Source organism: Prinia subflava, chromosome 1, assembly GCF_021018805.1.
Source record: "Prinia subflava isolate CZ2003 ecotype Zambia chromosome 1, Cam_Psub_1.2, whole genome shotgun sequence".
NCBI classification, from domain to species: Eukaryota; Metazoa; Chordata; class Aves; order Passeriformes; family Cisticolidae; genus Prinia; species Prinia subflava.
Window position 1 is genome coordinate 128,227,471 of NC_086247.1, and position 27,438 is coordinate 128,254,908.

Consider the following 27,438-nt stretch of genomic DNA (forward strand, 5'->3'; position numbering starts at 1 on the left):
AGAAGGGTCACAAACACAATATTCATTCAAAATTATTCTGTTTCATATGTACATCCAACCATGTGGTAGAATCCTGTGAACATACACTAGTGCTTAAGTGAACTGTGTTGGCCGTGTTTGATTTTTTTTTTTTTTGAGTGCTAGTAGACTGTTAGGAGTTGTACTAATCCTTTGTGGAACAACATGTTTAACAGGTTCCTCTCCTTGCTCTCTTTCCTTGCTGCTTTCCCTCAGATTAGCACTCCGTGCCCCTCTCAGTAGGTTGTATCAAGAAGTGGAGACCTTCAGATACAGGGCCATCTCAGACACCTGGCTGACAGTGAACAGAATGGAGCAGTATCGGACTGAGTACAGAGGAGCTCTGCTCTGGATGAAAGATGTGTCTCAGGAGCTGGATCCAGACCTTTATAAACAGATGGAAAAGTTCAGGAAGGTATGAAGTTTCCTCTGGTTTCCTAGAAGGGATTGCCTGATGAATGACAATGAAGCATGGTATTGATTCTTCCAAGGAGGGCATAATTGAGAAGCACTAAGGATGCCATTTATCCTAACTAATCTCTTTGTGGGCTGTAAAGAAAGGCATTTTTTAGTAGTGTATTCAACCTCAGCATACATTTTTATAATTTAAATAATATATATTTTTGAAGAAGGTTATCTAATTTTGAATACTTACTGGTGATGCCTGAATGACTAATGGAAGAAGATATGTCTGCTGTCAGAGGGTGGAGGGAATATTGATTTTTGCAACTAAAAAAGAATAACTGAAGTGCTCTACTCTCTGCTACTAAATTTTGAGGGCAGTTAAAGACCAACATTTTCAAAATTCATTATTGTTGGATTTTGAGGAGGAGTTTCAAATCTGGAATTTATTTTTAGGTTTTTTCTGCAGTTCAGCATGTTTCTTTGGCAAGTATTGAACACTAAAACTGCTAAGGATGCACTCTCCATAAATAGTCTTCATTCAGTGACAACTCAATGCTAAACTCCTCCCCTCCCAAAAGACTTGCCAAATCACAAGTCCTAGGTGGGTAGGCTGCAATTTTGCTGCCAGGTGAGAGTACAGAATTTATTTAGACTGATCCTGTCCCAGTTCAGGAAGGCACACAAGACCTTCACATTTACTAGTGAGCCAAGTCTGCTAGAATTGGTCACTGTTGGCTGTTTATAGATGCTGGCTGTCAGGAAGACTTATGATCTTAGATATAACCAAGTGGCTTATGCTTTGAGTAAAGGCAGTAAAAAAATTTACAGAAATTGTCTCATAATTGAAAGCAGAGGTCTAATAACAGAAATTGTATTAAAGTGTACATGTATATATGTATATGGCTATAGAGAGATAATGCATAAAAGAGAAAACCCTGTTAATTGATGGCTTAAGCAGTCTGTAACTGAAAGTGTTTGAAGATGAAAGATATATAATAGGGCATTTTAAAAGCTTGAATAAACCATCCTAACAGGAAAGGACTGGCATGCATCTAACTGTGCCATTTTTTGTAAACCAAAGTGGTGACAATAGCAATTAAGAAAGGGATGGAACAAATAGTACCCCAGTTAGTCATCTAATCTTTATTTAATGCTTTAGTACAGGGTATTCCTGTAAGTCTTGTGGCACCAGACCTATATTTTATTATGCCCTATGGGAACTGTTCGTAATGCAAGTTCTTGCAGGTAAAATAATTGGTATGGTCTTAGCATCAGCTGATTGCTTATGTATAATGTTTGATTTATTAGGAAAACACTTAAAAATGGAATGTTAGAATGAATAAAGCAATACTGGTAATGGTCATAGAAAATTGATTTATAGCTTTCTTACAAAACAAATGCTGTGGAAAGCATAAGCTATATAAATGGCAAAGTATTTAAAATAACGTGGTTTGTGCAGTGAGCTGCTGAATATAAAAACTTAGATGTGAAATTTTGAACGTCTTGGGTTGCTGTGCTTCAAGGTCACAGAAAAAAGAATTATTTTTTTAAGTTCTTACAGAAGTTAGTAGCAAAAATGTGGAAATGCACATAATTTAAATATTATTAAATATTTCTAGGTCTGAAATTAATTAATTTTCTGACACGAAAAAATAGAAGTAGATTCTAAAATTCTGTTCCCTGTTCCATGACCTCAAATAGTTAAAAAAAAACAAACTTGAAAGTCTTTTGAACATTTCTGTTCTTCAACTGGCTGTCAACTGAAAACCTTTCAGTTCACATGGTAATGCAGAGAACAAAAAGCTCTGCATTTTGTAGCCAACAAAGTAAAGAAATGCCCCTGGTATCCACTTCCCCACATATCCCATCTGTGCAACAGGCATATCAAGCTAGTCTTTGAAGATTTAATACTTGCAGAAAGTAAATCTTTTCTTTTTTATCGGGGAAAAAAATACTGAAATAAAATCCTCAAGCATAATGTTCTTAGGTAGCTGTTGCTGAGCAAGATCTAACTTTGTTTTTAGTGCTTTACAAAAATTAATGATGGATACTGTGGTCCTAAATAATTAAAGTAGAAGAGGTTTTATTGTCTTTTTTTTTCTATTTTTGCTTGCAGATCTTAATTGTGCCATAGTGTGGCAGTGTAATGCTGAGGTTTTACAGCTTATTTTGTATCTGTAACAATTTAAGAAGTCATGCTAGTTTTGTGCTAAGAAAGATGTTATAATTACTCATGTAAGGTTTTTGGTTCTTAAATATACCATTGGCAGAGAGAAGTGTTTTAAGCTGGAGCTGCATATTCAGTGATACACCACCAAGTAGTTAGTGAAGCTGATCCTGTCAGAGCACTTGAAAGAAAGTTTTCTTCCGACTTCTGATTGTAAAAATCTAAAGTATCACTTTAGTAAACATTTTTTTTTTATTTCTACTAAACAGTGCTGGTTTAATGATCTTTAATGCACCTAGTGCATCAGCAGTATTTATATCATTTAGTTAAAGGACTGCTTTTCAAGTATGTAGCCTTTTATAATGTAATCCTTAATGTATCATTATGTATACAGATATGGTACTTGTTTTTGGAGACCAAAGCTAAATCAATCCAGATGGATTTTTCATACCTTCCCTCAGAGTAGCTCAGGCTAAAAGATCAATAGTTGAGTCAGTATTTTCAGAGCTGATAAAATCTGAGTTAAAACACTGACATTTTTGTAGCTCTCTTTCAAAACAATGAGGTACTTGAAAGAATTTTCTAATGCTGTTCTTAAGGCGTCAGTCTAAGTATGCAAGACTCAGCAACACTACCCCTTTCAGGGTGTCTCAGAACACTGCAGAGCAGCCTTTTTACATTGTTGTTTGAAGATATCTGTGTAATTGTAGCTACTTGAGTCAAACTAAGGAAATAGGTATTTACTTTTCCCTGCAGAGCTCTAGAAACGCTATGTAACTTTTTTTTTTCTGTTAGCAGTTTTTATGAACAGTCCAGTGCTGTTCTGGTTATAGAAGCCTTCCATCCCAAGTTCAGAGTTTGAAGTGTTCCTTGAGAGCATCTAAACAGTGCTGTGATATATAGAAGAATTTTAATGAGCTAATATCCTTTTAGCAAATTCTCCACAATGATCAGGTTTTTAAAGTTCTCAAATCTGGTCTCTTTTATCTGTCTGGAGACTGTGTACTATAACATGAACTGTGCTGTGATGATGTAAAAATATAGACCAAATGGCCCAAGTGCTGGTGTCCATCTTCCAGCTCTGAAAAGGTTAAGCTTTTCCATGCATTTTCTGAGTAGGAGTGTGACAGTGTATAGTGATAAACTATGAAGGCAGCAGCCTTCCCTGTGCAGCCTGCAGGAGCACAGGAGCGTGTGCTGTTCAGTTTTACTTGGCTGTGCTATCTCAGATGCATGTACAATTCAATATAGACTTTCTCATCTAACCTGTACATTTCAGTGCCAACCCTAACAAGTAAAAAGTGAAAGCTGAAAAAAATTGTTGTGCTGACCTTTAAGCTATGAGAAAATTACATTTGTGGCATGATAGGTTATCATGCTACATTGATAAAGCAGATTAATCCTTTCTGTATTTGTTTTTTGTTTCCATCGTTCTTGTACTCCTCTGCTTCCCCTTCATTCTGAGGCTTGAACCAAAGCTGGAGTATCTTTGTAAATAAATACCCAGAGGCTATGATGGCCTCCTGAGACAGGCTGCACCGCACCTGAGTGCCCAACTCTTGGTTTGCATGCAGATGTTGAGAACTTGCAAGCTTGCTACTGAACTGTTTGGATACAGTTTATCTCCAGTCCTTTCTAGTTGTAGCCCTTTATACACTTGAAACAAAATGAAATCCCTTTAATGTCATTTTAAAGATAAATCTGTCAAGAGAAAAGGAAAGTGGGAAGAAGGAAAGTTCAACAAGCAGAACTCATAATGACGTAACAATAAATGAAACTGCTGTTGTTATAAATGTACCAATATAGGGAGTGACTGACCTGTGTAAGCTTTCCTTAACTTTGAAGAAATAAAAGATATTTAAAGCTTCTGTGGATAGATGGGAAATAATGACGCTATAAATAAATCCTTAGATTAAAAGGTCAGAAGGGAAACACTGACTGTATGTATATGTATTCATTGTAAAGGTTGCAGCAGGTATGGCTAAGATACATCTGCAGCCTGTCAGGAAGGCTCAGGACCTACAACTCTGTTCCCCTGCTGTCCCTTGTCTGTTGTCACTTCTGGGCACGAGGGCATTCTGACCTGTGTGATAAAGGTGCTGAACCACATTACAACATCTTTTGTCTGTGATAAAGGTGCTACGTCACATTACAGCATCATCTGCTGCTCCACTATCCATTAACATCCATTGCAAACAGCCCAGCAAACCTAAAGGAACTGTGGAAATGTGCTGGAGTATTGTTTTAATTTTTTAATTCTCTGTTACTTTTCAAAACTCTTCGAGAGTTGGGAAAATGCAAAAAGCATAGGAAAGGAGAAAAAACAAACATGAAGCTGATCTTTGAAATAAGAACAGACCTGGCAGCTGACATCCTTGGAAACTAATTTTCAGTTTCTGGTAAAAATAAAGTGAAAAGGAAATCTGTAGGCATTTAGAAGCTAGCAAACTGAAGAGCAAGTTAAAACACAGGTTTATAAATAACATTACATGTTGGATTTTTTATATTTTAGCATTTTTAGCCAAACTGTTCATTTAATGGCAAATAGCAAATCTGTATTGTTGCAGTTCCTTACGAGTGATTACTGGAAAAGTGGATTTAACTTTACTAGAAAAATAAGAGCTCTTAGGAGCTGAGAGTATTGGCCAAGGAACACTAAACAAAGTTTCAGAGGATCATAGAATTTAAAGATGGAAAACAAGTTAAAGGTCAACTAAACTCTCCTCCTGCCAGGACAAAAACTGTACATCTGTAATATATTTTCCAAGTGTTTTTCTATATCTAATAAAACAATTCATTTGAGGATGACCCTCTTAGAAGCTTTGTAGTGGTGTTTGTTGGTCGTGTTCTAGTTCAATTATTAAAAGCCAACCAAGAGAAAATATGCTAATGCTGTTTGCATCTGCAGATGATATTAAGCTGGAAAGTGTTTTGGTTTTCCAACAGCAAAGTACACCAGCATCTTAAAGAAAAATGTGTTTGGCCATGGCAGTCACAATGGTGTAAATAAAAGCCTCTAAGTTGTCATAGTTACAAATAACAGTGTAATTGATGGATGTTTAGAGCCAGCTAGGGCAGTCACTGTTGACCAGCCTTGGGTTTTAAAAAGTAACAAAAACAATTCTAAAAAGTAGTTTTGGACACTAGTTGTCTCTGATTTTAGGTGATACCTTCACATTAAATTTCAACTTCAGCTGAAAAACTTAAAGCACATTTATCTTGAGGTGGCAATAATATAGGCCCCTGCATGTGAGAGAGCACATGTTGGTGTTTGTGCTCTGGAGGTGTCAGAAAGGTCTGAGTTGCTTTAGTAGACCATACATTGGATATATGTGGCACTGTAATGTAAAAAAAAATGGTGGCTTTCATAATACCTGCTAGAAATCTGGGATACTAAAGTCTATCACATTGATAGATACGATTTTTATCAGTTCAAAATCTTCCTTTAAAAAAAAGTCCCCACCTATTCTCTTCAGTGATTTGGATTGCTGCTGCTGCTTGCTAGAAGAATAGGTGAACTTCCAGGAGATGTAATAATACTTCCTGCAAGGTAGCTGTGTCTCCTCTAAAATTAGTGAGATGGTGTCAAACTGCACTCCGAGATCCACATCTTAGTGTAGCAATGTGATAGCAGAGATGGAGATAACAGCCCGCTCTTACGAGGTGATGAGCAACACCTACACATATCACTTCTTGTGACATGCCTCTGCCATCAAGACTAGGTTTGGTTTCATTCTGGAAGGGAATGGCAGTTAGACTATGGGATTTGAAGCCAGGTTTTTTAATATGAAATATATGGTGTTGGAAATGCTAAATTTAGTGATTGACCTAGAAATTAGGGTAGTGAAAAACAAAGCACATGAAAAAAGTGCGCTTGAGTCAAAATTGTAGTTGTTGCTTTGTGATTATTGCCTCTCCCTGTAGAAGCAGATGGAGTTCCAGTGCTGAGCATGTTTTCTTTCAGTAGTTTCTGCTATAATGTTTTTTCCAGCTTCTCCAATATTGTATTTAGTAACATTAAGTGGAGAAACTAAAACATTACAAGATGTCTCACATACAAAATGCTCAAGCATTTTAAGGCAGTCAGGAAAGATGTACCTCTTTTGAAAATGTAACCTTTAGGAGAAATGTTCCTCACAGCAAAAGCATTTTATACTCTTACAACTTTACCATTTGTAAGACTCAGAGTACGTAATGATACAACATCAATTATTTTCTGAAGCCATTTCATGTATATTAAAGATCACTGATGATTGTTACTGAGTTAAAAGCAGAGTAACAGTGTGTGATGGAGATGCCCTTTTAAAAGCATAATAAGAGTATGCCACTCAAAAATAGAAACAGACTTCCTGAAACAGATTACATCATCTTTAGAGGTATTGCTCGTAGAGTATGGTTGCTTCCAGAAATTAATGCTTACCCTTGAGAAATGGTTCATCATCTATTCAGTTATTTTTACAAAAGAAGAGTTTGAGGTGAGACTCTGAAAAATGGATTTAAAGTAAAATAAAATTAGTCTGCTAATTAGTCTGCTAGACTACAGATACAGTATCGTTTTTTAAGAACTTTGTTTTATGTAAGCTTGCTGAAATCAAAAAAGGTAGATTTGGGTTATTTGTACATTTTCAGACTTGTATTTATTTTGAGAAAAGGTAGGCGGACACATCAGACATGTCCTAAAAATTTCTGTTCACCTAAATAGCAAATTTAAAATGTTTCAACAGAGTACAACAAATATTCTAAAAAAAAAAAATCAGTGATTTAAATCAATAGTCTTAACCTTTATTTCATAATTGGTTTTGGTCCCAGTATTAAAAAGACTCTTAAACATGGTGTGATAAAAATTAAGCTCCAGGAATTTTCTCATGTCTAATAATTATAGAAATGTGTAACTATTAAATTTAATATTGGATTTTTCAAAAAATGTAGTAACAACTGAACACTATTTTATGAAATATTATTCTGAAAATGGGAAAGAAAATATGATTGTCTAGACAATTTCTATTGCTCATATGAGAGCTCAAACCCTGCAAGCTGGTCTATGTGGGCAAAGCCTGTTACCCGTGTGAATCTTTTAGTGAATTCAGAACCTAAATGAAGTGTAAAAAATATGACCAGAGTAGGCTATGAAAAGAGAAATGAGATTTGGAAAATTCCCTCAGCCTTAATAATCTGAAAAGGCTAGGAGGATAGCTAAAGAAATATTTTTTGAAAATAAATGAAATACAGATGTGACTGAACTGAGAGAAATCTGCAGAAGTGAAGAATAAACAGGAAGGAGAATACAGCTGTTGGGGAAAACATTGTTTACACAAGAGAACCAAGTTTTTCTATGGTCGCCACTGCCCAGGAATTTTTCTTATACTTTCCTAAAATGCTTGGGCACATGCATAATGTAGTCCATCTGCTTTTACTTCATAGGGCCTTTGCTGTTCAGTTGTATGTTGTATAAGCTCTGAATGATTAAAAAGATGCTGTGTTTGATTTTTCTCCTTCACATAATGAAACCAAATTAGATAGGATTAAAAAAAAACCCCAATAAACAAAAGGTACTGTTCTAATCAAATAAAAAGGCAAATATACCACCATCTCTGATTCAGGGTTCTGCCTAAACCCCTGCTTAGATTTCAAATGTTGTTTCATCTGTAATAGCACACTGTGAAGTCCGAAGAACACCACAAAAAGATTTGCATCTTTTTTATAAATTTTTACTCTTTCAGAGTTTGTATCTTGACAAAATATAATTAAATTGCTTTGATGGAAACAAGCCATGCCTATTGATATATTAAATGCCAACCAGGAATAGCAATAACAATGCATGGGATTATTTACAACAGACTTTGTGTTAAAAATGAATCACTGTTACTGTTAGTGGGTGCCATTTTATATTCTGTTATGTAATCTGAAAGGTTAAATAGAAAATGAAACACAAAACCTCAATTTACAGGACTTCTACTCCTGCATTAGCACCATAAACAGAGTGGTTTTGCACTCAGGACAGTGAGAGTGTCTGGGGACTGAATATTAAAGTTGATTTTATTAAAGTTATCTCTCTTAAAGTGTTGGTGTCCCCTCTAGCTAGGATTTGCAACATGTGTCAGTGCCATTCCCTGTCAGTTTGTACATCTGTTCATCCCACTGCCCTTTGCAATGGCTAAAGGATCATACAGGCCAGCTCACTGTTTTACAGTGGGCTTTCAATGGGGATATTGTTACTGCATCTGAATTGGAGCTTTTCAGTTCCCTTTACCTATTTCCAGCTAATTCACTCCTCCCATCTGCCTGCTCAGAGGAGGCCCAAATTCAAGTAACAATCTTACTCAGGCCTTGAAGAATTTAATTTGGATGCAAAGAAATTAAAAATATGAATTCTATTTTCTCCCTAAGAAGGAACCTAAAGGAGAAGTGTACCTAAAGGAGTCAAGACAACCTCCAAATTATCTGTATTATCTGAGATAAACTGAATTGTATAAGTACTAGATGAATACAGTCATGGGCGTAGTAGACATGGTAGTTTTATGCTGTATTAGGATATTCTATCACCCCTGGTCTTCAGTGTTCAAAAACAGTAATTACATGTCTTGGTTTCCTGCAGGGGCTGGCTGTTTAATTGCTCTCCACTTGCCAGCATTCCCCCCTGTACCATGTATGGCAACCATCCTTTGCTCTCAGGTTGCCTAATAATGGTTGACAAAATGGAGTTATGATAGGCTCAGCAATTCTCAGCACTTCTAACACTAAGTCCAGGTTATGCATCCTTTACAGCTGTATATGATCAAACCTGAAAGATTGTATTATTTCTTCATTTTTGCCATTTATCTTGGTTGACCTGCTTCTTGCTACAAATCTTTGCAATAATTTTTAGCAACTTACAGACTTGGATCATACTAATAAAGTGTAACTCTTTGTTTTCAGATTATATATAGTTATTTGCATCTATGCAAAGATGTTTTTATCAACTCCCTTGTAGTAATTTCAGGAGAGGAGAGTTCAGTAGTTCTAAATTTTCAGGACTGTATTCTTCCCTAAAGAGGATCTGTGTCCATGCATGAAAACATGCACCTGTTTGCAGACTGGAAGGGTACCTGCAAGCACACTGTGGTGGTAATGACTCCTGTCTGCAGACTGACAGATGTATGTTCCCTACTGGAACTACATTTGGGGTTCACAATATAAAAATCTATCCCCAAACTCTGAAATAATGCTGTGACTGTAATTCTGTATTCAATTTAAAGAGTCTGCTGATCATGAATATTTTCTTTATACGTCCTTGCTTCAAGGTCCCTGTTAGTGTCAACAAGTGTTTTTTGGTCTTTTTTTTTCCTTTCAGCCTGTTAAACCACACATTCTGGGTTGGACTACTATGGAAACTTGTTACCAACAGAAAGCTGAAACATGCATTTAAAAGGCTTCTTAAATTAGGAAAAAAGCAGATGTTTTAACAAGGCTAGAAGTTAGATATTTGCTACCTTCCTTTCATTTAAATTATTTCATGTTTGTCCCCTTTTTAAAATAATTTGCATATTGATCCAAGCTGTAAAAATGAATACAATGGCTGTGAGGAAGCCATCCATATTAATAGTTTCAGGAGCATGATGTGTTCTCTGCTCACTGATAATCTGAGAGTAACCAGGAGGTATAAGCTGAGAGGTGGAGCTGCTTTTATACAGTTTATGCCTGTAGTGACCCTGTGTGAATGAGTTGGGAGGAGGGGCTGTGTGCACTCCAGCTCTCTGCTGTCCCATATCTCACTGCATTAAAACTCCCTCCTTTGATACAGTTAGAAGTTAAACATATTGACCAAAAGTAGTTTGTCTTTATACCAGATAAAATAGGAGTAGAAGCCTCATGCAGCCAGCAGTAGTGTCAGCTGGGGTGCTGCTGCTGGCTGTATCCCTTTATTGCTTTCTGAACCTTTCTTGGGAACACAAGCTACAGGTTTTTGGATTAAAGCTGCTGAGGCCAGATTCTATCCTGCATGAATGTGGACACATTCATTTGGAGCTGATTTATTTTTGCACAGGCAGGAGATAGGGAAGTTGCTTGGCAACATGTAAGGAGTATGGGGATATGTATTTGAAGAGTAGGGCCAGATTTTTGGAAAGGAAAAGCCAGGAGTATGTATGACCTGTTTTCTGAGGAAGATGTATGTCTACACAGAGATGATGCTTTTCTGAAAGGTGGTGCCTAGATGAAGCTGAATTGGTGTAGAACTCTCTGGAAACACTCACTGTGTTTGAGCGTATCATCTCTCTCTTTAGCCTAAAAACGTATTTTCCCAAACTTAAATTCAAGTAAACCACTCCTAATTTGTAATAAGTCTTGTGTAAACACGGTTAGCATCTGTGTAATTCAAAATTTTTGTTAAAACAGCTTAGCTAACCTGTAGAAAAGTAACATATCTCCATTTCTTGGACTGTGACCTCAAAAGCTCTTGAATGTTTTAAAATGGGATGACTCAGGAATGGTTTTTTCCTTTGCCTGAATTTTTATGTTGTGATGTCATCATTATTTCTATAATGACTCTGAGTGCAGTTCTGAAAAATTGAAGACTGTTGTTGCTCTAATCTTCTTAAATTTAACATATTTTCCTTCATTTTAGAGTAAATAGTGGTTGAAATTACAGAAACAGTCCACATCATGTATTTGAGAGTCAGTTGCATGGTGTATTTGATAGATTTTTTTTTTTAGGCTGATGTATTTTCTGTGACTATTTCTTTCTATATTTTGTTGTAATTGTTTTATTTTAAGCAATTGGATTCACATTCGGAGTCTGCATAACTGTATGTTCTGTTTGTGGAAGTTGTTGTGATGCTTTAAGCTAAAGACTTTGGGTTTTGGCTGGATGAACTTGCTGGACTGTGAATATGATTTTGATCAGGGCTGTGTCCAGCTGCTGGATAAGTGGAAAGGATTCTGCAGGGGCGTTGCTCTCCCCAAATGACACACTATGTCTGCCTCCACTTGGCCGTGCTAGAGGGGTGAAAGTCAGGAAGGAGGAGGAAAATGCCACCTTAATTCAGTGTAGTTCCTTAGAAAAAAACTTCAGAGGTTTGCTGTTACTGTTGGGCTGTACCTTTCAACCTATGTTGTTTGGGTTTTTTTTCCCTATGAAGGGACTGAATTATTTTTTAATAATGGAGGAGGAAGTATATTTCTATTGCTTCAGGGCAGCTGTTCAGAATGTTGTTATTTAGTACAGAGCACTGTATTACTTGCCACAAATAGTTTTCATGGCTCAGAGAAATTGAATTTGGATTTAACAAAACTTTGTTGCTGCTAGGAGGTGTTTGGATCCATGTCTTTGCACTACTATAGTACCAACATTAGGGAAGAAAATATGTCAAACGGGCATCAAAAAAGGTTAAAACAGTCAAGGAAAAACCACATTCTCTTGAGACATCTAAAATCAGAACATCTTGTTGATTTAGTAGCAGAACAACTTTTTTCATGTGGATTTAGAGTATATGTAGTTGATGGGCCTGTTCTGATGAAATGCCTAACCCAGAAGCAAGGCTGTTTCAACAGTATTTATTTTTAGCAAACCACCCTCCAAAAAATAGAGGGGAAATTAGTTAGACATACATTTTCCCACATGTGTCATGTAGACAATAGCACTGTTTAGTATTCCAGCCCCCACCTAAATACCATAATTAAACATTTAACTTGTCAGGTCCCTCTGGGACTTGAAAGAAGAGGGATTTTTGATGGATGCTGAAAGATAAGCCAGGTCTGTCCAGGTAAATCCTGTAGGTTTTGGCAACTGATTTCCAAAATTCAAAGCTCAAGTCTAATGTATATGTAGACTTTTTACAAGGGCATACAAAAATTTTTGAAAGGACTGAGATCTGATCTTCTCTTCATGCTGCAGTTGTAGAGATGTTGGAGCACCTCAAAATTGCCCCCACCCCTCCTCCAAGTGAATCTGTGTGAATGTGAAGCTTACATTCTGTCATACAGTTATAATATGTGAAGCATTTCCATGTGATTTCTGTTACTTAAGCATGTTTGGGCATAAGCAGTGATTGAATGTGCTCTGGCACCTCTAACAGTTACAAAATCATGTAACTTATGATTTTGAACTTTTGTAGTGGAAAATCTGCATTACACAGGTGTTACATTGGAAAAGCTCCTTTAAGGTATCTGTGCTACCTTAGATCACAGAACAGAGAGTTCTCCTGGCATAAGATGCTGTCCTGGTCTGAATCCTTACTAATTCTTTTTTCTGGCCTGGCAAGTCTTCATCTATCATTCTTTTTACAGAAACTAATTTACATATTTAGTCAGATATTCTGTTGTTGCCTGCCTTTTTTCCCCCGTTGCTAAGCCTGAACTGATCTGTGTTTGCAGATCCAACTTGGCTTTCGACTGAAGAAAAATACAGAGTGAAAAGTCACGTCCCTGTGTAATATTAATGGAATCACGCACATAAAGTGTGAGGAGGTTCTCATTTTTCCCCATCCTTGAAGAGACACAAGAGAGTTGAAAAAGGTACATTATAAAACAGCAGGAATAAACACAAGGCTGGGAAGGAAGTGAGGCAGTTGGGGAAAAAAGAGAGAAAGAAGTAAGATAAATGTTTATGTGTTTGCATAAAGAAGAGAGGGAGAACTATTCCATTTCTGTGATAGCCATCACTGAATATATCAGAGGATGGTACAACCAATCTTTGTTTTTTGGAGGGAAAAAGGGAAGAATATTCAAGCCAGCCATAACCTTATATCCTCACAGGGTTCCAAGAATTGCTCACATCTGCTGACTGTCAGTGGTTGTGAACTAAGCAGTTCTGGCCATGGTTTACTCATTACTGCCAGGCTGGAGTTGCATGGTGTGTGAGCCAACAGGCTGAAGGCAGTAAAATTTTTACAGGCCAAGTACTGAAAAGCTGAAGAGGGGAATGTGGCATAAATGTGACAAAAAGACCAAATTTCATATACTACTGAAAAAACAAATCCACAGAGAAGTCCAGGTATACATCCATGGTCTGGCGCTTTGGTAGATATTTGTATATCTTTTAGGAAAAAATCCTTGTTGGGATTTAAAAATAATAGTAATTAATTCAGTGTACCTAACAACATATTTTCATACTTTAGGTTTTTCTGTTGCTGTTAAAGTAAAAATTGCAGCAAAACTCATTAAGCACATTGCTCTTACAACATGGCATTCTCCTTGACCCAGACCATAGACGTGAATTTCAAACAGGAAGAAAAACACATGCCTCTGACCCAAAGTAATGAGAGGATATTAATAGAGGTAGAAATTAGGGCAAAGTTACATAGGCAGGAGAAAATAAAAGCATGAGATTCTAGGGTCAAAGAAGAGAACAGAGAATGGTAGTTGTGCTTCATCTGTGATATATTTGTATCCTGAGCACAATGACCCCATCTTCAGTGACTGGAGATACAAACAACAAAACAGTCTATGTTTGAAGTTCTAGATTAAAGAGTTCTTTTGTGTCTTTAGTCACAATTTTGTCTCTTTTGTATATTTAATTCTTTTCTCCCAGCAGCAAACTAATTGCATCTCTACAACTACAGTTGAAAGCTTTTTGCAAAAGTTTTTGTGAAGATATTATGTAAAGATGTGGCTTAGCTGTAAGCCAGCCATGTCTCTTGGTGTGGTTTGAGCAAGCACAGATCACAGTCCACATCTCTGGATTGCAAACCTGGAGAGGAGATTATCAAAAAGTCTAAGATGTAATACAGGGAGTAGGGGAAGCTTCTTAAGATGAGGTGTTTCTAAGTCAAACTGCCTCATTTATCAAAGACAATATGAAAAGTTGATTAGACCACAATACATAAGCTGCTGATATGCCTCAGTCTTTTCACCAGGAGTTTATCAAGAATCATGATTTGGAAGCTTGTACTGGATGAAATAAAAGGGTAGATAAAGCACACATTCAAATACTTATGGTTATTATTAGCAATAAAGGAAATCATATTCTGGATGTCATTTAGGTTAGAATTTATCAAACATAATTTCAGACATACACTCCATAGATGTCTACACCGAAATTGATCAGTGAGAGTTCCCTTTATAGTCCAGTGGAGACAATAGGGTAATATGAAGTGAATTCTAGTGTCAGTTATTTGTTTGCTAGATCTCCATCCACTAACACAGGCCACAAGGTAAAAAGGTGGATGTCAAGGCCTGAGTTAGGCACTCCTAGCATACTTTCATGGGTGGAAAGGTAAGTGTAGGAGTAGTATTTTGTGACGTTCATTGCTGATTTGTACTGCCTTTAACCTCTCTGGTGAAATACACATCAACTGTCTAGCAAAGCTTTTCTAGAAAACCTGTGGAGCTTCTCAAAGCTGGCTTAATGTATGAATTACCATGGGGATAGGTGGTAATTCTGGTAAAAACTGAGCCAAAATATAAAAACTGAGCCAAAATAGTGATGGCAATTTTGAAGAGTCAGTAATGACTCTCCTCAAGAACTTCTATAGACCATGTCCTGATAGGACATTTGAAAATCACAAAATTAGAGAAAATATGATATACTTTTTGACTTTATGGTCATTCTCTTTGTAGAGAGTCGATGTTTCATATTGAGTTATTGGGCAGAGAAACATGATTTGGTCCCAGTAAGAACAGGGAAATACAGCTACTGTTACACTAATCCATGTTAAGAAACATTAGTCTGTATTCTGTTAGGCAGCAATATAGCATTGCTACTGACTTCATTATTTTTTGTCTTAATTTCCTTTTGGGTACTTTAGCACTCCTCTTCTATTGCTTACACTGAGTTCCAGGAGATGAACAATTAAATCTAAAATCTCTGGGTAATTATGGCAGGTAATATTCTAGAAGGTATTTGCAGTTATTTCAGTTGGCATTGATTTCATTGAATTATGTTGGACATCACTGTGTTTTAGTGGAATATTTTAGTTGTTTCTCACCGTGAATGTTTCAGCCATTAGAAAAATGGTCTTTGGTGGCCTGAAAAGTTTTTGTGTTGTTTTTTATCTTGTCAGACTTGCCTTATTTAAGTCTGCATAAAATGGCAGATTTCTACCACTTCAGGACATCAGAAAGTTGTGTCGTCTTCCTTTCCAGAATCTTTCTCTCTTGCAGTGCAACTGACCTAATATATCTTTAATTCAGCTTTCACTTACTTGCTATCTCCACATGAATTTGCCAGTATATTTAAGGTGCCTCAAAACACAAACATAAGTGCTTTTTCAAAGCTGACATACCAGTTGTCATTTTGTGGCAGAAAGACTAACAGTACGTTTTGTAGAATCGTAGAATGGTTTGGTTGGGAGGGATCTTAAAGATCATCTAGTTCCAATCCCTCTGTCATGAATAGAGACACCTTCCATAGAAGGGGTTTGGTTGGTTTCCAGAGTGAAATGCAGACATGCAACGGTAATTAAGTCCTTTATGTGAATTGCAACATGACTGCAAATTTACTTAATCAAGCTTAATAGAGGGAGGTGCATAGGGCTTTTGCACAAGCGCAGACAATTGTCATTAAGTCCAAAATGGCAAATTCAAGAAATGTATTACTGGAACTTGTTCTGCACTAAAATGATCTTAATTCAAATTTCAAGGATAGTTTCATTTCTTGAACAGATGTGATGTGCATCTGCTCAGCTTCAGACTTAAAGATACCATTTGGATCTGTTCACACTGTCCAAGTAGTTTCCCCTTTTAGCTAGACATGGGCTCACTTAAAAAATTTCGTCTCCTAAAATTAATTTCTACCAGTGTTTCTCATCAGATCATAAATGAAGATTTTAATAACCAGGATTGAAGCAGACAAACAGGAAGTATGTCCACTCTTCTTTAACCATTTTTATGTGTTATTCTTAAAAAATGATGGAGCAGAGATTAATGAATGCAATAAATACTATTCCAACCCAAGAGAACAGTTGATTCAAAATGTAGTCTGCAAATGTAGAATATACGAAAGCACACAGAAATCAGATTTCATACTGCACAAGGCATTGGAAGTCTCTACCTTGCATGTAGAAAAGTTTAGTTACAGGCTTTATTTTGTATAAAACATTACCTTTTCTGCTCTCTGACTGCGCATCATTGATCTTGAATTAAAAAGAAAGGGAAAAATAAACCAGTAAGTACTTAGTTATGCTCATGCAAAAGTGTAATGGGTGCTCCTTATCAAAACACCACACAAACTATGAAATTACTAGAGTTTGTGGGGACTGAGAATCTAGTTCCTTATGTTTTCTATGCCATATGCAGAAATGCTGTAAGTTGTGCTCTCTGGTAAATACTTGGTCCTCAAACTAACAAAAGTTTGATCTCATTTTCGTGTAGTCTTTACAACGATCAGGTATGCCAGAAGGTGCTATACTTATTTAATGCAAAGATTTGCACTGATTCCATCTGTTGGTAGAGTTTACCCAGAGCCCCAGATCGGAAGGTTTGCTATATTCCAGGCGTTTTTCCCCCTTGATTTACTTATCCCCCTCCTTCTAGCCTATACACACGCTGTGCATGCTTTTCAGATCGAGTAAGTGAGAGGTTGGGTGACAAATTAGACTAAAAGCATCTGTTTCTCCTTCTATGCTGGAGATGCTGAGACAAAAATACACTGTATGTAAAGTGAGCCAGTACATTTATCCAACATAATTTTGGAGATGATGCTTCACTAGCTGAATTGTCCCTGAAATTAGGCTACTACTGAAAATACATTTTGCATTTTATAGGAGACTGAAAGAAAGTAGTAACAGAGATGTACTGTAGACAACATAAAGACTCCTTGAAAGTACATGGCAAATCTGCATTTCAGTAACTGAACATATTGAATAGAGTTTTTTAACTGGGTCTGAGGGTTTTTTTTTTAATGTTAGCATGTTTGAATATTAGAATTTTTCTATTCAAATAAAGATTTTCAGCATACCTACTGGAAAGCAGCTCTGTGGAGAATGACCTGGGGGTGCTGGTGGATAACAAGCTGTCCATGAGCCAGCAGTGCCCTTGTGAACAAGAAGGCCAGTGGTATGCAGGTCTTCACTAGGAAAAGCATCGCCCTCAGGTCGAGGGAGATGATCCTGCCCCTCTCCTCTGCCCTAGTGAGGCTGCACCTGGAGTGCTTTGTCCAATTCTGGGCTCCTCCATGAAAAACACACATGGAGCTCCTGGACTGGGTCCAGTGGAGGGTGACAGAGATGGTGTAGGGACTGGAGAATCTCTTTTACAAGGAAAGGCTGAGGGAGCTGGGCCTGTTCAGGCTCTGGAAGATGTGACTGAGAAAGGACCTTGTCAATGTCTTTAAGTACCTGAAGGGAGGGTGCCAAAAGGATGGACCAGGCTCTTCGCAGTGGTGCCAAGCAACAGGACAAAAGGCACTGGGCAGAAACTGGTGCACAGGAAATTCCACCTGAACATGAAGAAGAACTTCTTCACTGTGCAGGTGACCACGCACTGGAACAGGTTGCCCAGAGATGCTGTGGAGTCTCCACCACTGGAGATATTCAAGAGCTGTCTGGACACAATCCTGTGTGCTGTGGGATGGCCCTGCTGGAGCACGGAGGTTGAACCAGGGGATCCACTGTGGTCCCTTCCAACCTGATCCATTTTGTGATACTGTTCAGGAAACTGTGTTAGCAAATGTTTGCCCTTACAATCAAGCATTCTAGAATCTGACTTTTGAGCCCCCAGGATTTAGGATTGTAACATTTCAGTCCTTTGAAATGATTTCAGGTTTGTCTGGCATCTTACAGTTTATCAAGCTGTTGACTGAATAAGATACTGCTTTCCAAATTTATGTTTTCTTGTGTGCTCTTTATGAATATTATACTGAGGTGTTTGCATTGGGAAATTAAAAGCAGGTTGCTCCAGATTGCTGCTTGGAAGAAGACAAAGAGTAATAATCCTTTTTTTGTCAAGAGTACTGTAAGATTTTCTTGCATAATATAAATCTCTCATCTAGCACCTATAGTTTCAGATGCTTAGAAGCTCATTCATCATAAAATGTTCAGGTTTTGTTTGGATCAAGGTCGTTCTCCTAGGGTCAGTAAAATCCTGGCAGTTTTCAGACCGGGAATTTCACAAAATTTTGTATGTTCAGCTTTAATAAATTAAATATATGAATAAAAATTTGCCATACTGAGACCACAATAAGGCCCTGTTTCTCATGTCTTACAGAGTAATTGCAGAGAAAGGAGGAGAAGATTAGTATGTATTATATCAGCTTTCCCTTGAGTAGAGAACCAAAGGTTCATTCTGATAACTTGTGTGGTATTAAGTAGATTATGCTTTGTAAGCACTAAGGCTTTATACCTAATTCCTGCAGCCAACAAGTAATTTTAAAAGATGTCTAGTAATAATTTCAATTGAAAATGTATTTATTGGCACGGATGAAAAACAAAAGATCATGCTGATGTGTGGTGTTCTTTCTTTGTTGTTCTGCATTGCGGCTGAAAAAGGGAGAATGCTTCTGCTCAATAAACTTTCAATATATCAAAAAACCTAAAAGTAGCCTTAATTTAATAATTGTCATAATACCACATCTTTCCTGGTTGGCAAGAAAAATGTGTGGCATTTGATAACGCAGCATTAAATATCTTGAATCATCTGTATAAGCGTGATAAACTTAAGGATTTATATTCCACATTGTGTTGTGGATCACCTCTTTTTCTTTATGAATGCTTTCGTTTTTAAAAGAGACACTAATTACATGTTCAGTTAAGATAAATGCTGACCTTGTTCTTTGCTGACCGTCCCTGAAGAATGTGTGCAGGAAGACTGCAACTCAAACTTTACAGGTGCTTTTGTTTTATGGACTTTTTTTCTCCTTTCTTAAGGGGATGAAGTAGGAATTCATAATTACATTTAGTAGTACTTCTTATTTTTTTAAATTGTGGCTCACCATTTCTGGCAAAGTATTTATAGTCCCCAGAACTAACATACTTTGCCTACTTGGACTTTCAGCCTACAAAGCCACAGCTGTTCTTACTGTGCTTTCACCAGTGCTGTGATATACAAAGTAGGAAAGGGATTCTGTTCTCAGCTACACCATTGTAAAATATAGTTATATATGTGACACATTTTTCTTTTACATCAGTTGAATTTCTCTGACTTTTCATGGCTATAACTGAGATTAGTTTTTTCAAAGCCCTGCAACATCTCTTACTTATATCCCTACCCATTGCAGCAATTCTTTATGGCAAAAGATGGACGTAATCCTCTATTTGGATTTCAGTTAGAAGTTCCTTTTCGAGCGGACCCATGATTTTCTTCACAACTCTCCTTTTCACACTGAGGTTGTAACTGTGCTCTCAGGCACTTGCAGTTACAGCAAATAGAGGATCTAAGGACCTAACACAGGACAAATGTCTTTATCCAACACTGGATAAAGCTTCTACACTTCTCCTGCCACTGCTTCTATCTTCCTTCATTGCTGCTTAATTTTAGAGGTCCATAAGCTCTTTACCCATATGCTCTTTTGACTAGATAGCTGTGCCTGGGATGGCACTCCTGGCATGGATAGCATGGTGCCTTGCTCGGGCTTCCATTAGGCACAACCTAGAAGTGTAGCAATCCTTGGGGATCCCAAATTAAGAAGCAACCTGAACTCTGACTGGGTAGGGGTTTTAAAATTCCATACCTAATAGTGGATATCTTGGCAGTAGCTGCTCCTTGATTTTTATATCGTAGCTTAGCATTTGTCATGCTTGCCTAAGAAGTGGAAGCCATTGGAGCCATTTCCTCCTTCCTGAGGAAATTCAAATTCTGTCTCTACCTCACTACTAGCTAAGAGGTCTTCCATCTTCTGGAGATGCCTTTTTTTCTTCAACATGCAAAGACAAACAAGCAAGTCATCAGTAAGACATTTTACTCATGTGGTTAGAGCAGTGGATCCAGTCAGATGTTTCAGTTGTTGTTATCAGGACTCAAGATTTGTTCAGTGATTGTTTGGTGGAGTTATCCTGCAAGACTTCTAGATGAATGCAGTAACCACAGAGCTATTTAGTAAAGTTGAGTAGCACGGCTCTTTACTAAAAAACAAAAAAAAAGTTTGTTTTTTTTTTCCTTTGGCATCATCCTTTTCTAAATCTCACCTGTAAGATTCTGCATCTGTGACATATTTTGAACTGTGATAGTTTCTTCCTTATGAACAGATTAGGCTGATATGCAGTATTGCTTAAGCGGAGCTGATCTGACCAGTGAAACAAAGTTGCCATGTGTCCAGCAATCCAGGAGTCCCACAATTTGTATGAGTAGGTCATCTGGTGAATTTGTGATGCAGATCTTTGGGTGCTTTTCTGCCTGGTTGAAGGTCTTGTATGCTCTGAGTTTGGGAAAATAAGAGCAGAAATAGAGTAGCATTTCAGATTGCATTATAGATGTATGTATTTGTTCTTGATGTACAAGACACTTGATGCAAAGTTCCAGATTCACTTCAGAAGATCAGGGATGTACAAGTTTGACAAACCTTTGACTGATTTTGTATCTTCTGGACAAAATGGGTGTACTTTCCAGGTTAGGCCAGAAAAGGAAAGAAATGTATCATTTACTTCAGTAGTTTGTTTTCTTTATGAAACATTTTATTTTTGGGTCAATATTTTATTTTAACTATGAAAGAGTTATAGGAGATTCATTATGTTTTGTGGCTTGACTGTTTACCATTCCATTGGAAGAAAACGCTAACAAAACTTGTTTACAGAATTTAAACAAATGTCCTTCATTAGTATAATATTTAGTTACTGCGCAAAGCTGTCACAAAAATGGAAAATCCTGGACACTAAATGTGTCATCATCCTTCTACCCTGATACCAAATCATGTCAGTGTTGTTGTCAAGCATATGCAGTTTGTGGAACAGGGTGTTGTATATGTACTTAATGTACATGTGTATATACTTAATAGGTGATAGAAAAATAGTTTGATAAACTAAAACCCCTTGAAACAGAAATTGCTAGTTCCTAGGAAAGGGGACTTGATATTTTTCTGATAGCAGTACACAGAAAAGGCACTCCTGTTTTGGAAGGAGGACTTCAGTGAGTGAAATTTTTGTAGCGATCCAAAGATATTGAAGTGCTGTATCATTGCAGGCAGACTTTAAGCTTTGTCAGTGTAATTTGTCTCTTACTAAAGGTACATGGAAATGTCTCTGATTGTGTACCTGTATATATGCAGTAAACTCTTAGGTCCAAATTTGTTGGTTGGCTTTGAACTTGTCTTTCTTGAAAGAGATACCAGTATGAGTATCTTTTCCAGTTGTTCTCAGTGTATACTAATATCCATCATACAAAACAGGGGTTAGAAAACAAAAATTCTTCACTGAGTATATTACAAAAAGCAATGACAAAGAAGATAGTAGAAGTACCATTTATCAGCCAGTTTATCTTAATTTTAGTGGGATTGGTGGAAATAAAACTGTAATTGAGTCTGTTCAGTTGTCTGATTTCCACAGAGGTTGTATTAGTTTGCTCTTTCATTAAAAATCATCACGTAAACAATTGTCTCTTTGTGTGAAGGTTCAAGCACAAGTGCGACATGCAAAACTCAACTTTGACAAACTGAAGACTGATGTCTGTCAAAAAGTGGATCTTCTGGGAGCGAGCAGATGCAACCTCCTTTCTCATGTGTTAACAACGTATCAGGTATCCAAGGAATATGCTGACCTCTGAAATAATGTTTTCCTCTTAATGTGGCTTTTTAAGAGGTTACCATGGCAATATTCAACTGTAAGAATATGTAGCTAATATTGGAGGGAAGATGTGAAATTTGTACTGAAAACAGATTTGTTTTAACATTGACACTGAAATTTTACCCTGCCTTACAGACAACATTGCTTCATTTTTGGGAAAAAACTTCACACACGATGGCAGCCATCCATGAAAGTTTCAAAGGTTATCAGCCATATGAATTCACTATGTTAAAGGTAAGGAATATATAGATATATATGTTTGCCAAGTGATAACCAGTAAGAGATCATACAGGAATGTAGAAAGCACATGTTGATATTTTTTCCAAATATTTTCGGATGTAGAAAGCACATGTTGATATTTTTTCCATATATTTTCGGACACTTTTATTCCTGTTTTGTCTTTTCATTTAAATCCAGGGGTTTTGTTTATTGTCCTTCTGACCAGCCGTGCTGGTGGGCTCTTCTCTTACCTTCCTGATGTTAAAACGTTTCTGAGGATGTTTTATCTTTGCTTTAGTCCAAAACAATTTCAGTCTAATTTGTGTAGGTAGCCTATGTTGTTGCTGGGGATTTATTCTTCATGCTCTTTTGTATCTAAATAATTGATTATTTGAACAACACATAGGATGTTTCAAGATGTATAATAACATTTGGACACCTTGGAGAGGAACTTGGAAAGAAAATACACCTGTTTAGGTGTACCCTTGTGATGGAAGATGAGAGACATTTGAGGATGCTTTGTACCTTCTGAACTTCCTCTGTGAAACATTTCACCATGATTTAAATTTGAAATTAGATTTGGAATCTATGATAAAGAAATACCATCTATATTGAACCCACACATGTAATAAGCACTCTCTTGAAGCAAAAAGTAACTAAAACTGGTTGGGAATATTGTAGTGTTTTTAGGATGCAGCCTTTGTTATAAAAATCTTAACCAATTATATTGCTCACCTCCTGCACTAAAAAGATGTGATTTCCTGGTTTTGCACTGATATGTATGCTGATAAATGGTGCTAATCAGGAGATAGTTTAAAACTATAGGATTTCATGTAATTCTGCTTTCAGAAAATAGCTGTTTGGGAGTAAGACTGTGTTACTGGCTTTTAATATCAAGTATTTTTTCCTTTGGTCTCTAGAGTGTGGGGTTATTTTCTACACCAAAGTCTTCTCCACGATCTCTTGTCCCCAGCTATTAGTTTCTGATTGTTTACATTAAATGATTGCTAAAGTGATGAAATCAAAATCTGGTGATTGCATCAGATATGATTGTGTTGCTTAAGAGAATAGGTGTCTGCTGCCACTTCAGTTGCATTGCTAGGGTGAGTGAGCTCTGCTTGTCCCTTCTGAAGGGTGTGGTGAGTCCCATCTCCCCTCGGCTACACCTGGGTGTGGAGTAACAATAGGGGATTATGCTTAGGGAGCTGATCCCTACCAGTTATACCATATGTTCATGCCAGAGTAACTACTTACTAAAAAGGAGCCGCAAACTAACTGTACATTGAGATTATGAGGTATTATTTTTTAATGAAGTAAGGTAGATAGCTGTAGCTGATCTAAGGTAGTGTAGATTCTGATGGAGAAACTTTTGGTGTAAAAATTTACCCAGTGGAGATGCCATGTCTCTTGTTGACTTTATGCATTAAAATATAAAATCAGAATATACACTGGATTAAAATACACATAAAATATTTCAAAGTGCCCATTTCTACATTTAATTGGAAGTTACTTCTTTTAGACTATTTTCCCTGCCTGATACCATAAAAGGGGTCTTTCTTAAATGAAAATTTTGAATTTGATGCTTGCAAATAATTTTTGTCTTCATGATTCCAAAAGAGACAAAATCTTCCTCATAACTGAATTAAACTAAACATATGTGAATGCAGGATTAGTGTTTTACTTTAAAACAAGAAATGAATACAAGTTAATATTTGACTTAAACGTAGATTGTTTTACTGAAAAATTAAGAGATGCTATGTACTAGAAAACTGCTATTTTTATTTTGTAGTATAAATATATGTTTGTGTACCAGGTTTACCTCAGGAAAGAAACTCTGAAATGCCTCTCAGGATTGTTTCTGGAAAGAAAAATTGTCTTTAGAGATGTTTGCCAAACTCCCTTAATGAAAAGCAGCCCATTTGTTTTCTTTGCTTCAGGGTATGTGCAGAGAGCAGTATAATTGGGCTATTGCAGCTGTATTTCCTAACGCTTGAGCTTTATGCTTGATGAAAGATGATTATTAATGTGCTAACAACTCTATGTATTGTGATGTAAAAGTATCTGTTACTGTATCCATCGCTTAATATTACAGGTGATGGGCTGCTGTTTTGGTAAGGCCATTAAGGTTTCATTGTCTTGAAATTAACATATATCAAACGAGTTCAAGTTTATTTCAGGGGCTACTTTTCATGAATAATACCTTTCTAGTTTCTGTTACTGTTTATTTGCCTTAGTTACTTAAATAATACTTAGTTGCATTTTTTTAAAATTTAAATGCTAGGATACCAAACTTCCTGAAGAGTTTGTACTAATTTAGAAATAACAGCAGCCCTGATAAGTCAAAAGGCATAAATCTCAGTGCATCTATTTATTTCTGTGTGAAGTGGAATACTGCTGCCTGAGCTCCTTACATGGAGTACTCCCTTGGAGTACTCTGTCCAAACAAGTGCTACAATACTGTTGCCTTCTGCTGACCTCTGCTGTGGTCTGGTAGCCTCTCATTTCTGTTTGTCACACTATGACTTTACTTATAGATAAGATTGCCTATGATTTTGCACCTCTAAGGGTTTCAGGGAGGTGTGGTATTTCTTTTCTTGATGAATGTCTGGGAGGAAATTCTGAGATAACCTGCTTTTCCTCTTCTTCAGCTTTTCCTCCCAAATGAAATATATTCCAGTTTTTGTCTCCTCAGTGCTGTTGCACTTCTTCATAAATGTTGTGACATCTTGGAATGTATGCCTGACTCCTGAAACTGCCCTTAGCTGTGTTGCTTTGATTCTTTTTCTGTCTAGAAGTGCGTTAGTTGTCCAAGGCACTTGGGAGGAGCTGTGGGTGAGCTGAGTGCAATGTCAACAGTGGTGATTTAACTGCAGAGGGCAGATTTTATGTGCAATCCAGATGACCTTGGCTGTACTTGAAAGCAGCCCAGATGCAGGTGGAGGAATTTAATGAGTGAGTAGCAGTCAGAAATGGAGCCTGATCTGGAACCAGAGTTAACTCTACAGTGGAGGAATCCCTTGTTAGCTTGGATTCTTAGTCTGAGCACTGGGAGCAGGTGAAATCTCACTGGGTGACTTCTGGTGTTAGAGAGGGACACATCAGGCAGGATGAATGACTGTGAATTTGCTCTGCCAGTGTGTAAGGTCTTACTCTGATTTTTGTAGTAAAAGAGAGATTAAAGAAGCTAGGGAGATAGGTTACTAAATATGCAAGGATCCTACTTTAAGCTACAGATGTGGTGTAGCTCACAACCAAATCCATTCTAGTCCACATGAGCAGCCAGGAGGGTGCTGTGAAGTTACACATCTGTGTGCTCTGGGCAGCCAAATCAGGGGTATGTCCAGCTGAAATGTGCTCACTTTGGTCTGAACTCAGATTGTCTTGTCACAACTCTCTTTAAGCACTACACTTTCTAGATGATGAGGCTTCTTCCTTTTCTTCTAATGTAGCCTGAAACAATTAAGAGAATATTATGGTTTCATTTCTATGCCTGCTGACAGTAGTGATCACATTGCTGTGGGTTCATGTTTAGAAAATGGTTGACTGTGGCTTTTTTAACATTCAGTTTCATTTCATACTCATTCTCTAGCTTTTTAAAGTCGTTTTGAAAAGATACCTCAGTTTGTAGTGAACCTCAGAATGCAGAGTAGAGGGAGGCAGGGGTGAATAATTTCATTATTTGTTATCTGATTTTGAGTCTGAATAAAGTTGTTACATGGAATTATTGCATCAAAATACAGCTTCTGATTTTTAACAATTTTTATTGCAATCGCCATTGAAACCAAAGCTGTATTTCAGAGCTATGTTTATTTTTCTAATACAGGAAATAGTAACTGCCATTATTATCATGCTGTTTCCTTCCCAAGGTACTTGTGAACTCCATTTCTGTATGCTGTTTCCGTGGTTTGATCACAATCCTTTAAATATGGATTTCCTGAAACGCTGACAAAGGAAACTTCTTAAAATATAGGTCCTTAAAGAAGGATGCTTATTTCCCTGGGGTTTTTTTGTGAATATGGAGACTTTACTTCTAATAATTTTCTTTAACTTGTATAGCTAGGAAGTGGTTAAAGTACTTCTGTTCTTTGTCCAAAACCTTTACAACCTTTTGGAGCAAGTTCTGAGTAGCAATACTTGGTGGCAGGCAGAGCACCACAACTGTTTTGCCATCACCTCCTGATTCAGTGCACTGTGTGTCCTGTTGTGAAGATGTCCAGGGTGGTTCAAGTGCCCAAAGCAGCACAGTCTTCATAATGCAGAGCTGCTTTCTTTCTCTACACTGCACTTTTGTTCAAGTATAGTTGGTGTTTGTATGTTCCTGAACTCTAGTCCTGGACTTCTTGGAGTCAATGGAATAATTCCCATCAATTTTAATAGCACAAGAAGTGCAGTCCAATCAATACCCAGTACAAATGCAGGTAAAGAGTGATATTCATACATAGGTTATCTAGCTGAACTGACTAGTGTCCTTATTCAGCATTCAAGAAAAAGTACACTTACATGTGATTCTGGTTAACAACAGTGTCAAATAAAAAAGTGGCAACCACAGAACAAGGTTCGTTTCTTTAAGGTTCTTTTTTTTATTGCTGTTTTTGTGACCTTCATCTTTTGACCATGTCTGCAGTGCTGAGGCTGCTTATGACAAATTAATCAGCAGTTCTGTGTAGAATTAACTTATTGAGACGGGGAAAAAAAGCAACTGCAGCACATGGCAAGTCCAGAAGTTTAGTTTCTAAAATACTGAAATGTAGAGTCCTTATACAGACAAATACTGAACCAAGCAGAAGCTGGAATGCTCCTTCTGGGGGCTCCTGTGTCCTGGTTACAGGGTATTGCAAACAAAACCTGCAACATGTCTGGGATTGCTTTTGTTGTGACAGATGGGCTGGGCACCCTAACATTTATTCAACCAATTAGGCCATGGTTTTTTGTTTTGCTTTTCTCATGAAGTACATTTATGTTTGTTCAAATTCCAAATGCAAAACCACTACATTTTTGTGGGTT

The 27,438-nt window shown here is 37.1% G+C and overlaps 1 protein-coding gene across 9 annotated transcripts in view; it reads left to right on the plus strand.

Annotated features, from left to right (window-relative positions):
• Positions 1 to 27,438, plus strand: part of ICA1 (islet cell autoantigen 1) — a 67,489-nt gene that overhangs the window by 19,961 nt on the left and 20,090 nt on the right. For all 9 annotated transcript variants that reach the window (XM_063411535.1, XM_063411543.1, XM_063411576.1 and 6 more), the window contains exons 7-9: positions 235 to 433; positions 22,043 to 22,168; positions 22,351 to 22,449. In XM_063411535.1, the coding sequence (XP_063267605.1) occupies positions 235 to 433; positions 22,043 to 22,168; positions 22,351 to 22,449 (424 nt within the window). The remainder of the gene's footprint in view (positions 1 to 234; positions 434 to 22,042; positions 22,169 to 22,350; positions 22,450 to 27,438) is intronic.